Source organism: Muntiacus reevesi, chromosome 2 (assembly GCF_963930625.1).
Source record: "Muntiacus reevesi chromosome 2, mMunRee1.1, whole genome shotgun sequence".
Taxonomy (NCBI): domain Eukaryota; kingdom Metazoa; phylum Chordata; class Mammalia; order Artiodactyla; family Cervidae; genus Muntiacus; species Muntiacus reevesi.
In genome coordinates, this window is record NC_089250.1 from 160,516,146 (window position 1) to 160,530,855 (window position 14,710).

Here is a 14,710-nt window from a genome sequence, read left to right on the forward strand (position 1 = left end):
ACTGTCTCCCCATCTATTTCCCATGAAGTGATGGAACCAGATGCCACGATCTTAGTTTTCTGAATGTTAAGCTTTAAGCCAACTTTTTCACTCTCCTCTTTCACTTTCATCAAGAGGCTTTTTAGTTCCTCTTCACTTTCTGCCATAAGGGTGGTGTCATCTGCATATCTGAGGTTATTGATATATCTCCCGGCAATCTTGATTCCAGCTTGTGCTTCTTCCAGGCCAGCATTTCTCATGATGTACTCTGCATGTAAGTTAAATAAGCAGAGTGACAACATACAGCCTTGACGTCCTCCTTTTCCTATTGGGAACCAATCTGTTGTTCTATGTCCAGTTCTAACTGCTGCTTCCTGACCTGCATACAGGTTTCTCAAGAGGCAGGTCAGGTGGTCTGGTATTCCCATCTCTTTCAGAATTTTCCACAGTTTATTGTGATCCACACAGTCAAAGGCTTTGGCATAGTTGTTATACCCATGTAAATACTAAGTTACATTCATGTAAACAAATAACTAGATTAACATTTTGGTCCAGGTAAGACTTGTAAGATAAAGACACTTGAGCCTTGGAAGAAAAGCTACGACAAACTTAAGAGTATTAAAAAGTAGAGACCACGCGTATTAAAAAGTAGAGACATGCATATTAAAAAGTAGAGACATCACTTTGCCCACAAAAGTCCATCTAGTCAAAGCTATCGTTTTTCCAGTAGTCATGTATGGATGTGATAGTTGTACCATAAAGAAGGTTGAGCACCAAAGAACTGATGCTTTCAAACTGTGGTGCTGGAGAAGACTCTTGAGAGTCTTGTGGACTGCAAGGAAATCCAACCAGTCCATCCTAAAGGAGATCAACCCTGAATATTCATTGAAAGGACTGATGCTGAAGCGGAATACTCTGGCCACGTGATGAGAACAGCCAACTTTTGGAAAAGACCCTGATGCTGGGAAGATTGAGGGTAGGAGAAAGTGATGACAGAGAATGACACGGTTGGATGGTATTACCCACTCAATGGACATGAGTTTGAGCAAACTCCTGGGGTTAGTGAAGAACAGGGAAGCCAGGTATGCTGCAGTCCACGGAGTCACAAAAAGTCAGACATGACAGACTGACTGAAAACAACGGTATGAAACTACATAACCTGCTTTGCCTTGCTTCAGATGACATGTTTCTTTCCCCAAACACCATAAAACTTACACAGAAATACATTCCACTATTATTTTACTCAATTTGAAAAAATGTAATAGAAGAGTTGGGGCTTCCCTGGTAGCTCAGCTGGTAAAGAATCCACCTGCAATGCAGGAGACCCTGGTTCAACACCTGGGTCATGAAGTTCCCCTGGAGAGGGATAGGCTACCCACTCCACTATTCTTGGGCTTCCCTGCTGGCTCAGACAGTAAAGAATCTGCCTGCAATGCAGGAGACATGGGTTTGATCCCTGGATTGGGAAGATCCCCTGGAGGAGGGCATAGCAACCCACTCCAGTATTCATGCCTGGAGAATCCCCATGGACAGAGGAAACCTGGAGGGCTACAGTCCATAGGGCTGCAGAGAGTCGGACACGACTGAGCAACTAAGCACACAGCAAAATAGAACAGCAGAAAATTCCTTCATCATTACTATCTTACAAACAGAAAATAGCCGCTGTGGCCTACCAGCAGGATTGAAATCAACGTTACTTTAGAATAATTCCTGCATATCACTCCACAATTATAATATCACACTTGAGCCTGTGACAGTTTCCACAATGAACATGTTATTTATGAAAGTACATATATGAAAACGGTCAAGTGCTATCAATATAACCTTTATGGCTCCAACTCCAACTAATCCCAAATTGCCCCATGTTCAAATATAAAGCATCTGCTCAACTGAGATTCCACAGGTGTGAACCATGCTAACGGCAGGTCTGCCACAGTTTTAAAATTCTGTTACTTCTTGCAAGATTTAAAGTCAACTCTCCATGGCATTGACACCAGGAAAGTACGGCAGTAAGGCGCGCTGAGGTGGAAACACCAACAGGTGAGCGAATCTTGCCCTGCAGAACCCTGAGAAGCTCACAGGAGGACAGTGAGCAAGGTTAGAGGCAGAGAGTTGGTGGGTGGAGTGGGAAGGGTGAAGACTGGTTACCAATCTGTAGACTAAACAATGAGAAAGAGAGGATTACCCTGCACAGAAACTGACAGATAAGAAATTAGGACTCAAGGACAAGACACACGGTGGGTGGGTGCATAGGTGTGAAGCTCAGGGCTGGTGGGTTGAACTGAAGTCAAAAGTCAAAATAAAAAATGCTCAAACATCCAACCCTGCCCCTTTTCTTTAATTCTAGAATGCCACTGGCAAGGAGTAGCATTTACTTGCTATTTGGCAGTTCACCCAAGAAAACAGCAGTTCTGCATCCAATTAGCCTACAGAGAAGCCCAACACTTAAAAGGGCAAAGTCCCTTGTAAACAAAGAGCTACCAATTAGCCTTTTCACTTTTAAATATGAATAGCTAGCAAAGGATCACCAAAATTTGCAAAGTTTCAGACGCGAGAGACCAAAACAAACAAAAAATTGTAAAAACATAAAAGCAAAAATAATCAAGAGAATAAAAGAAAACTAAAAAAAAACAAAAACAAAAACATAATTACTGTGCTCAGAGAGGACAAAAATTAAAAATGGTGATGAAAAAGAAGCAATCCAAACACTCTCAAGATTAAAAACACAGCCACTGTTAAAAATCCAAAAGAAAACAGCAAGAAATTCTCCCTGAGTTTAGAGAAATAGAATATACTGAAAAATAGTTAACAGACTTAGAAGATCAAGGCAGGAAATTCGATATCTGACTACGAATAATTTCAGAGAACACAGAGAATGGAAAGGGAGAGAAACACCGACTCACTAGCCTGAAAAGCATCCCCGTGACTCTCTCAAGGGAAAAGGCCACACACAAAATAACAGGAATAAACACTGTACCTGAACTCTCCACTGTAACACTGCAAATTAAAAGTAAATGAAGCAACACTTTAATAACTGTTTACATAAGAATTCTCTAACCAAAGTGTCAATCAAGTATGAAGGAGCATTTTTATATATTCAACACCTGAAACTACTATCCATACACGTTTTTCTCAAGAGTTTGCTAGAAGGTATGTTTTACACACACACACACACACACACACACACACAGAGGAATATACCAGTAAAAAGGAAGATATGAAGTGAGGTGGCCAAGACGGCAGAGTAGAAAAATCCAGAACTCATCCCTTCTGCCATGGATACACCAAAATTACAGTTCCTTACAGAGAAGCTAGGTATGAGAACGGCATACTAGCAAAGAAGTATGCCAAAAACTAGCAGAGAAGCTATTTCACAGCTACATACCTAAAGAAGGAATCACAATGAGCCAAGTAAGAGGAGACTCAGTACACTCAGGACTCACAATTCCAGGTCAGGGGTCCACAAATGGGAGGAATATCACAATCACAGAGGTTCTCTACAAGGAGCAAGGCTCCTGAGCCCACCTCAGGCTCTCCCACCCAGGGCTCCAGCACCAGGAAGACAGAACATCTGGCTTTGAAAAGCAGCAGGGCTTGTGTTCAGGAGAGCCTGAACACACTTGCTGATCCTGGAGAGCCCCCTGGAGAGGCAGAAGGCAAACCGCAACTCCCCCTGGGGGTGGAGATGCTGGCAGCAGCCATTAGGGGGCGCTCCTTCTACCAAGGTAACACAGCCCTGGCAAGGGACGCTTTGGAATCCTCCCATAGCTTATTAGTGCTGGGGCTTACCCGCCCACCCAGGCCCAAGGCCAGGCAGACAGCAGTGGGAAGCCTACCTCACCCTCCAGCAGGCTTCCACCCACCACCTGAGGCAGGCTTCACAGCCAGGCTGGGGGCCAGTCCCGCCCACCACTGCACCAACCACAGCAGCCCCGCCCTAGGAGAGGGGCACAGGCAACCCCATGGGGCACCCCTAGGACATCTAACTCTGGTGCCCACCAAGAGAGCTGCTGGGGCCCACAAGATGTCTCCTACAGGGCCATCACTCCAAGACAGGGAATGCAATCACCCTACCCGACGCAGCGAACTGCACAAAATGAGCAGAGGAGCATGCTCCAAAGAAACAAGAAAACCTCAGAAAAAGAACGAGATGAAGTGGAGATACACAATCTACTCAATAGAGTGCAAGGTAATGATCATAAAGACACTTCCTAACTCAGAAGAATAGATAAACATGGTAAGATTTTAAATTCCAAACTGGGAAAGGAGTATGTCAAGGCTGTATATTGTTGCCCTGATTATTTAACTTCTATGCAGAGTACATCACGAGAAATGATGGGCTCGATGAAGCACAAGCTGGAATCAAGATTGCCAGAAGAAATATCAGTAACCTCAGATATGGAGATGACACCACCCTTATGGCAGACAGCAAAGAGGAACTAAACAGCCTCTTGATGAAAGTGAAAGAGGAGAGTGAAAAAGTTGGCTTAAAATTCAACATTCAAAAAACGAAGATCGTGGCATCTAGTCCCATCACTTTATGGCAACTAGATGTGGTAACAATAACAGACTATCTTCTTGGGCTCCAAAATCACTGCAGATGGTGACTGCAGCCATCAAATTAAAAGGGGCTTGCTCCTTGGAAGAAAAGCTACGACCAACCTAGACAGCATATTAAAAAGGAGAGACATTACTTTGCCAACAAAGGTTCGTCTAGTCAAGGCTATGGTTTTTCCAGTAGTCATGTATGGATGTGAGCATTGGACTATAAAGAACGCTGAGCGCCAAAGAATTGATACTTTTGAACTGTGGTGTTGGAGAAGACTCTTGAGAGTCCCTTGGACTGCAAGGAGATCCAACCAGTCCATCCTAAAGGAAATCCATCCTGAATATTCATTGGAAGGACTGATGCTGAAGTTGAAGCTCCAAAACTTTGGCCACCTGATGCAAAGTACTGACTGGGAAAGATTAAAGGCAGGAGGAAAAGGGGACGACAGAGGATGAAATGGTTGGATGGCATCACCAACTCGATGGACATGAGTTTGAACAAGGTCCAAGCCTGGCGTGCTGCAGTCCATGGGGTCACGAAGAGTCAGACAAAACTGAGCAACTGAACTGAAGATTTTGAAATAGAAAATACTGAGAACCAAACAGAGCCTAAGAACACAGTAACTGAAATTAAAAATACACTAGGGGCAATCGACAGTAGATTAGATAATACAGAGTAACCGACTGCTGATCTGGGAAGACAACAGTAGAAATCACCCAAGTTGAACAGACATTAAACTTTTGTTCCAGTACTTCCAATATTCTAAAGTACAAGAAACGAGAAAGCTCAGCTAACCCACTGCCAACGGACCTCTCCACCCAAATGTCCCACAGATAACTGAGACACACACAGACATACACCCCTTCCTATACTCCTTCCATATCCATATCCTCCCTTCTTCACCCCCAAATTTTATAGACTATAGTCCCCAAATGCTTTCAAATTGTGGTGTTGGAGAAGACTCTTAAGAATCCCTTGGACAGCAAGGAGATCAAACCAGTCAATCCTAAAGAAAATCAACCCTGAATATCCATTGGAAGGACTGTTGCTGAAGCTCCAACACTTTGGCCACCTGATGTGAAGAGGACTCTTTGGAAAAGACCCTGATGCTGGGGAAGATTGAAGGCAGGAGAAGGGGGTGACCCAGGATGAGACAGTTACAGAGCGTCGCCGACTCAATGGACACGAATTTGAGCAAACTCAGGGAGACAGGGAAGCCTGGCGTGCTGCAGTTCACAGGGCTGCAACGAGCCGGACACAACTTCGCCACTGAACAAGTCCCGGGATATTTCCAAAGTCTGAAACCACCTCTGTTCCAATCCTTAAATTGCTCAGGCTGTCATCTCTTGTCATTACAAGCCCCTAACCAATCTCTCAGGTTTCCATTTACTCTCCTTTCTAATCGAACACGCTAAGACAAATTTTACCAAGGTGACTCCCTGTGGCTCCTGTTTCTACAAAAGAGAATCCCATCTCTAACCTGGCACGCCCTTTGCATCTAGACCTCTCAATCTATCTAGGTTTAATCTGCGCCACTCCCTCCTCGCACCCTACTTTCCTACAATAATTTTAACTCTGAGTCTTCCACACAGGCTTCTCTCTGCCAAGGAAGTCTCTTCAAGCCCAACCCTGCCACCTCAGTCCTCCCAACAAACTGTTGTTCATTTTCAAAGATTCTTTTGCCCTCTGTGCTACCATGGACATACATAACTTTACTACAGCATTTAATTATAACATATCACAATCATCTGTCCATCAACCTCCATGCTAAATTCTGTCTCATTCATCATGAGAGGCTAAAATATTACCTTGGCATACAGAAGACAATAAATATCTGTTAGATAAAATGCCCTCCTAGTCAGCACACCTGCAACTACAAATTACTACTCCTCTAATCTGTAGAGGTTAACAGCCAAATAACTACAAACGATGAAAATAAATATGAAAGGCAAAAAAAAAAAAAATATGAAAGGCCAGTTTGCTCGGCCAAGACATATTACCAAAGAATACCCTTATACAGCTTTTAACAGTTTATTACAATGTGATTTAATCAGTATATGGTCTGCAGCTTACAGAGTTACAGTTTTCAAAGAGGAACTGAACAGTATTCATTTTCTTGAAGGATTTGGGACTGGGCCTTACATAAACATTACAATGGATTTCCCTTACGGTTTCACTTGTGCAGTTTATATCAAAAAAATAGCAAGACAAGGGACTTTCCTGGTGGTCCAGTGGTTAAGACTCCATCTGCCAATGCAGGAGACATGGCTTCCATCCCTGGTACGGGAGGATCCCACATGCCCGGGAGGAACTAAGTCCATGGCCCACAACTACTGAGCCTGTGCTTGTGAATCCGCAAGCCACAACTACTGAGCCCACGGGCCACAGCTATTGAAACTCTCATGCCTAGAGCCCGTGCTCCACAGCACGAGAAGTCATCACAGCGAGAAACCCACACACCGCAGTAAGAGTAGCCCCAGGTCACCGCAACTAGGGAAAGCCCACAGGCAGCAATGAGAACCCTGCGCGTCTATAAATAAACAAACAAAGGCCAGACAAGATCCCCAACGAGATCCTGAAATTCAGACAGTCGATTGGTATCACAGTGATGTTTGGTGCTTTGGAGAAGGAAATGGCAACCCACTCCAGTATTCTTGCCTGCAGAATCCCATGGACAGAGGAGCCTGGCGGGCTATAGTCCATGGGGTCGCACGAGTCAGACATGACTTAACGACTAAACTACCACCAACTCCACTGAGAGAAGGTGAGAAGACACCAAACCACCATCACCGATGCTACGAACAGTGCATATTTTAGGGCCTGATTAGCTTGGGAAAGAATCAACCTGGACCTGATCAGATAAACAGCAATTTTATTTAGGATTTACTAAAATCAGTTAACACTTTCACTAAATTCAGAAGTCAATTTTAACAGACTTTTGCATCACTAATTTTAAAAAGTGATTTCACTGACTTCAATTAAAAACACTGTGAAGCTTACATCTATCTGGAAAAGTTTCTGGTGCACTGGGCTCATAGCTCTCCTGAGATCATGCTACAAGATCATTAGTCAATGCAAAATCCCTCCCAACCCCCTCCTCCCATTTACCCGTTCACGGCCTTTTTATTCCATCTACCCGTCCAATGTCTTTTATCCTCACGCTCAGCCCCACCTGCCTGCAGCCCCAACACACTCAGACAGGGAACCATTCTAGCCTATTTAACATATTTGAAATATAAACAGATGTGACATATGCTACATCTGAGCAGAGGCTTTCAAAGCCATTGGGTACTGCCGTCCATTCTCTTCTCTTTGCCTTGGCCAAGACTGACAAGACCCAGAAGAGAGGTGTGCCTCAGAATGAGATGACGTGTGAACACTGACAGCCAAATGTCAGCCAGTAACATAACACGGGCAAGAAAGAAATCTTTATTGTCCCATAAGCTTCTGAAATTCGGGGGTTGTTATTATAGAAAGTTGACTAATGTGCAATAAAAAACTGAAGTAAATCATTTCACTTCCCAAATTACATTCCATCAGTCAGACGCATCTGAATGAGATTTGGAAGGGCAAAGTGAGGCAAAGAACAGATGATTGTGGCTGGTGGTTCTGGTGAGCAAGGTTAGAGATGTCAGTGAGTTTCAGAGTCTGGTCACCAACTTCAAGGATGAGGGAGGCAACTGTGATGATTCAAGAATGGTGGTGGTGGCAGCAACAGCAGCGTGCCCTGGGGAGTGCAGCTGGTGGAGCAGCCTCACTGACTTCACGCCTACAACCTCTCCAACAATTTGCAAAGGACCTGGTTTTTGCTATTAAATCTCCTATTGCTTTAGATACCTAGTGTTTTCTTGGACTGAACTGTGATTGATGAAGTATTTGGTACCAGAGGAGTTACAGGACACAGACTCTGAAGTTAGGAAGCTGGCTTTGGTTTGCCAACCTAATTGGATTTAAAGGCAATGATGGGCATTGCCACCATTAGATAACATAATGCTAACACTATATGACATGGAGCAGCAAAGAAAAACCTATCACCTATAGCTACCTGGAATAAACGTCTTCTTGAAGAAAACAACATGGCAGACCGCTACAGCTGCTATGATGGAAATAAGACAGACAAGAACTGTGGAGTGGGCTGATTCTGATGACAGGTGAAAGCTTTAAAAAAACATTTGGTGCAGTAAACTGAGGACCAAAGAACATCCATGATTGCAAAAAAAAAAAAAAAAAAATGCCCTTTAATGCTTAAAGGCACAGGATTGATAGAGCTAAAAATCAGAAACAGGATGATTTTACAAGTTACAGAACTACCAAATAAAAATAATTCAAATTCTAGACATAAATCTTAAGTAAAAGTTAGGGTACTGATTGTGAAATGCTAAGACCCTGAGACCTGAAATGGGGTCAGTTTGGTGTTTTATCAACCTGAGAATCCTGACCTCAAAGCACTCACAGAGAGGAGGACCCCTTCTCCCCAGTATGAGGCTGATCTTTACTTGACAGAAGCCCCTGTCACAATACTACCCGGAAATAAACCTCCAACTAAATTAAATTTCCCCAGGGAAACCAGCACCAAATCTAAACAAACAGGAGCCAGCCTTCATTCTAAAAAAACTAGACGCACTGTAGTTAAAAAATAACTCATCTTATGGTGCTTTGTTTATTGCACTTTGCAGATACTGTTCTTCTTACAAGCAGACGTTCTGTGGCAACTCTAAGTCAGCCAAGTCTATTGGTGCCATTTTCCAACAGCATTTGCTCACTTTGCGTCTCTGTCGTATTGTGGTAATTCTCAAAATATTGCAAACTCTCTACCAGCAAAAAGATTATGACTTGCTAAAAGTTCAGATGATATTTAACATTTTTTTAGCAATAAAGTATTTTTAATTGTTATGTTTGTTGTTTTTTAGACATAATGCTATTGCAGACTTAACAGACTATACTATACTATAAATATAACTTTTATAGGCACTGGGGAAACCAAAAAATTCACGTGGTTCACTTTATTGCAATGGTTTGGTACATAACCTGTTAATACCTCTACATATGACTACACAGACTTTCGGAAGACTTTTTAAGAATTCTAAAGACTGAAATATAACTTTAGATGAGACTTATCAAAAGGAATACACTAACTGAAGAGTCACTGTAAAATCTCAAGAAACTAGACATGATTATAACGATTTGCTCAGTTAACTGACTGAAACCTGAACCAAATGATAGCCTATGTTAAAAACAGTTGGAACTCCTGCTGATCAGGAGCAGATTTGAACAAACAACAAATACCAAAGACTACACAGCAATAGAAACTATCTGAAGTGCAGCACAAAGTGGGGTGAAAAAGCTGAAAAAGATAATGAACAGAGCCTCAGTGATTTAGTGTACCTAACATGCGCAACTGAGGGGCACCGCATAGTCATTCTGAATGTAATGTCCCAAACTGGACAAACTCCAGAACCCTAAGCTCAAAGAACACGAAAACGAATAAACCTAAAGAAAACTCTACCCCCAAGAAACCACACAATCAAACTAAATTTGATATAGTGAAAGATAAAATGAAAATCTTAAAAAGAGTCAGGAAAAAAAAAAAGGACACATTACATAGACACTAGAATATTCACAGATTTATTATGAGAAATAATGGCGGTTGAAAGACAAAGGAAAGACATCTTTAAAGTACTGAAAGGAAAAACAAAGACAATACAAGACTGTCAATCTAGAATTGTATCTCCAGCAAAAGTATCCTTAGAAACTGAAGGTAAAAGAACATTTCAGTGAACAAGCAAAAGTTGAATAAATTCCAAACTAGATCCCTTGGCAATTTTAGGCACTGCAAATATCTTCTCTAATTCCTTCATCTGTCTGTCACTGAAAGAAAAATCTTTCATTTTTTTCTATGAAGTTATCATTTTTTCACCTCTGTTTAAGTCTCAGCAGCTTTAAGATGCCCTTCCCTGTCCTGAGGGAAAGACTGTCTTCAACATTGTCTTCCATTAACTTTCTAACTTTTCCTTTCACACTTAAATCTCTAATTATCTATAGTTCATCCCATCTGTGGTGTTATATTGTTTTTTTCCCCATACAGTTGAATCACTCTTCTGAGCAACATGACTTTCTCTGATGATTTATGACACCCTTAAGCTCCTAAACATTCATAGGTAACTTTCTGCTAATATGTACCCCCAGTCTATTTTTATGTTCTCACATTCCTGTTAGTTTTTATCACTATAGTTGTGAAACAGAAAGTTAAATTTCTGATAAGGCAAGCCCCCACCAAAGCAAATCTTTAAGACTGATTTAGCTATTCAGACTTTATCCCACCTGTCATATAAATTTTAGATATAGGTTATGGAGTTTGTTAGACAAACCGACTGGAATTTTGACGGCAGTTTAATCAAACTTACAGATTAAAATGGAGAAAACTGACATCCTTACAACAATAAAAAGTCCCAAGAGCATGGAAAGTTTTCTCATTTATTTATTTAGATCCTCTTCTGGCTCCTTGGGGGGGCATCCCAAGTGGCACAGTGGTAAAGAATCTGCCTGACAATGAAGGAGATGTAAGAGATGTGGATCTGATCCCTGAGTGAAATGGCAACCCACTCCAGTATTCTTGCCTGGGAAATTCCATGGACAGAGGAGCCTAGCAGGCTACATTACAGTCCATGGTGTTGCAAATAATCAGACTCGACTGTGCAACTGAGAACACATTTCTGGCTCCTTAGTCAAGTTCTCTCCTTAAAGATCTTATGTGCTCTTAGGTTCATCCCTAGAGACTAGTTTGTTCCCACTACTGTATACAATATTTATTTTTGATTATCTTACTGATTGCTTATTGTTAGTGTGCTAAATACCACTGATTTCTGTAGGTTGATTTTAAAAGCAGTAACCCTGCTAAACTCTTATTAGTTCCAACAGTTTCTCTCCTGATTCTAATGGTTATTCTAGATAAGGAATATGATCTGCAAATAATGAGTCTTCTTGCTTTCCTTCTAATCCTTATAATTTTTATTTTTCCCTCTGTAGTGTCAATCAGGACCTCCTTATGTTAAATACCAATAGTGATACAAGGGCATCCTTATCTTGTTACTGATCTTAAAGTAAGTGTATCTGAAATTTCTCTATTATTATTTGCTGTAGGTTTTTGGTAATGACCATTATCTAGTTATCTTGTGTTCAAAGTTTGTTAAGATTTTTTATCATATATTGGTGCTGGATCTTATCAAATGATTTTATGATATACAAATAATTGATGACTTTTCTCCTTCAGCCTATTAATGAGACAAATTACATTAACAGACAAACAGATGTTGAACCATATTTACATTCTTAAACTCTGATCAAGATTCTTTCAACACATTGTTGGATTTGATGAGCTAGTATTCTATGTAGGATTTTCTTGTTTACGCTATAGATGTATAACTTTCTCATACTGACCTCAACTAGTTTTGAAATCATGACTTTACTAACTTTATAAAATGAGTTTGGCCTCTTTTTTTTCCCCCTATTCCCAGACAAACCTTTAAAAAGAAATTTTCATTTAAATATTCATTGCAACTCAGTAAGATTATCTTCATACAGGGCTTTTTTAAAAGGGGAGGTTTTGCCATTGTTCATTAAATATTTATTAGTCAGCTCAAGCTATCTATTTCTTCTGATACCAACCTTCATAGCTTGTAGTTTTCTAAGAATTTATACATTTCCTCCAGCCTTTCAAGTTTATAAACCGAAAGCAATTCATAAAATTATTTTTTAAACATCTCACGTTTGTAGCCGTTTCCCATTTATCACTTATTTTATCTGCATCTTTTTAAAATCAGAGGTCTGTTTAGCTTATTTACCTTCAAAACATCTTCTTTCAGTTTGGCCAATCTTTCTTTTGTTCCTAATTTCACTGATTTCTGCTCTTAACTGTAGGCTGGATTTTTTGGAACTCTTGAAATGAATTTGGTAAAAGCACTAAGGCAAGCTTCCTTCAACATTTAGATAAGTAACCCTGCCACTCTGTCTCAGATCTGGTTTCACTACATAGACTTCAACACAGAAACTATACAATATAAACATTATTCTCTCGTATTCACAATACAAAAAAACCTAGAGAAATCTTATCAACCGTAACTACATATGAATGTGTCCACGCTGAAGGCACATAAACAAGGTAATGTGCTCGTTCCCCCAAAATATGTAAGGCTACCACTATATACCTGAACCAAAGCACTTTCTCTGCACAGCTAGATAAAATTAGCAACTAGAAATGAAATCTCCAGTTGCTTTACCAGATGCCATTCAAAACTTGTAGTTATTAATAGGAGGGAAAAAATCTGGCTGTGGCAATCGATTTCCACCACCACCAGCGCCCCAAAAAAACTCGCTTAAAGCAAAATCACTTTTTTTTCTAGTTGTGGAAACATACATCCCTGGCTGGGGACAGTTTCAGTTACAGAAGAGATTTGGTCTTAAATCTTTCTGCCTGCAATTTAGCGTTAAGGCGGATCACTAACATAAAGTTCAACATTCAACACAACCTTGGACTTGGACACACACCGAATGGCTTATTCTTATGAATGTAGGCTTTGAAAAATAATTTTATACAGTATGTCGTAGTACGGATGTCGTAGCTCCCACTGCACTGGTGTTAACTCAAGAAGCAACTCATACATTTTCCCTATGAGGATGCAGAAGGCGTGCACTGGAGACGGGAAAGAATGAAGCGCAGATACAGGTCAACTTTCTAATTCCTGACTTGCTTAACGCAGGCTGGCTAAAGGCACAGAAACAGTGGCCAGATTTCTTTTTCCTCTGGCTGCAAAAAACACAAAAAGACTGAAGGCCTCTCCCTAACGAAACGCGGCAGCCTTATACTTTTCCCTTCACGTTTGAGGGTGAAACTTTAAGGGGGAACGGAGAAGAAAAGAGCTTCCTAACGTTGAGAGCGAGCCAGTCCTGATACGGATCGCATCTGCAGGAGAACTCGGCGCTGCGTGCGTTTAACCCAGGCTGCTCTTTTATAGGCCAGGTAATACAAGAAGCCAGGGCCGCTCCGGCGCCGGCCCACCGACACCAAACCCGGGAAGGGAGGGAGGGACGCGGGGAGGGGGGGAAGAGGAGACCCACGCCTGAAACAAAGAAAGAAGGGCTGGCCGAGAGGGACGGATTCGGTGTCCGCGTGGGGAGGAGGAAAAGCCAAGGCTGCTGGGGAAAAGGCTGGACTCACAGAACTTGGAGGTGGAGGTGTTGATGTTGATGGTGGAGCCGGGGGTGGGGGCGGGGGCCGCCTTGGCCACGGAGGCCGCGTCGCCGCTCTTCAACATCATGATTACCCCATTGGCCTCCGGCGGCGGCGGCGGCCCCATCGGAAGCCCCTCCTTGGGGCCTTTTCTGTCCACGGAGACCGCAGGCATCGCCAGCAGCTGACCCCCGGGAGTCTCTCGGGCAGGGGCTGGGATCGAAGGCGGGGGTGGCGGAGGCGGCGGGGGCTGCCGGAAGCCGTCCACAGCGGCCTCCCAGTTGTTGTGGTTCTGGTCGTCCATCATCGCCTCGTAGCTGCCCCCCTCCTCCTCTTCCATGCTTTCCTCCATCCTGCAGGCCCCCAGCACCCGCCCGCCTTCACAGGCACCTGCTGCCCGTCTCAACCCCGGGCCGGGCCGGGCCGGGCCGGGGTGGGGGGCGGGCACCGCAGCCTCCTCGAGCTCACATCGCCGAGGGCCGGAGCGCGCGCGGCGGGGAGGGGCAGCGGCGTGCCTCTGGTCTCTCAGTCTCCGCCGGGACGCCTCTTTGCAGACAGGACTGACGGCGGTGGACGCTCCCGGGTTCCAGTCTGGGGAGAGGCAGCCGTAAAGCGGGAGCGCTCTTCACGACATTTTACAGCAGCTTCCAACAGGCAGTTGGGGAGAGGGCGGGCAGCGGGGGAGGAGCGGCCAGGAGGGCACGTGGTGCGAGGAAACAAGCCTCCGGAAAGCGGAGCGAAAAGGGGCGGGAGCTGTGAGCCACCACCAGGCGGGAGAACAGAGGTTCGCCCCGCCTCGACTGGTCGCGCGCAGAGAGGCAGGCGCTGGGCGACCCAGTTCCTGGGGAGCCGGCTCCAGCCCCGCCCCGCGCCCAGACTCACGTGATAAGGGAGTGGAGCTGCGCACGCGCTTTCGCAAGCTGGTTACCAGGACGACGGGCAGCCGAGTTTGTGAC

General features: G+C 43.4%; 1 protein-coding gene across 1 annotated transcript in view; it reads right to left on the reverse strand.

Annotated features, from left to right (window-relative positions):
• CACUL1 (CDK2 associated cullin domain 1) overlaps positions 1–14,391 on the reverse strand; it is a 72,525-nt gene extending 58,134 nt beyond the window's left edge. Inside the window, exon 1 of the mRNA XM_065923419.1 lies at positions 13,743–14,391. Coding sequence (XP_065779491.1) covers positions 13,743–14,106 — 364 coding nt within the window. The 5' untranslated portion in view covers positions 14,107–14,391. The remainder of the gene's footprint in view (positions 1–13,742) is intronic.
• Between the last annotated feature and the right edge of the window lie 319 nt (positions 14,392–14,710).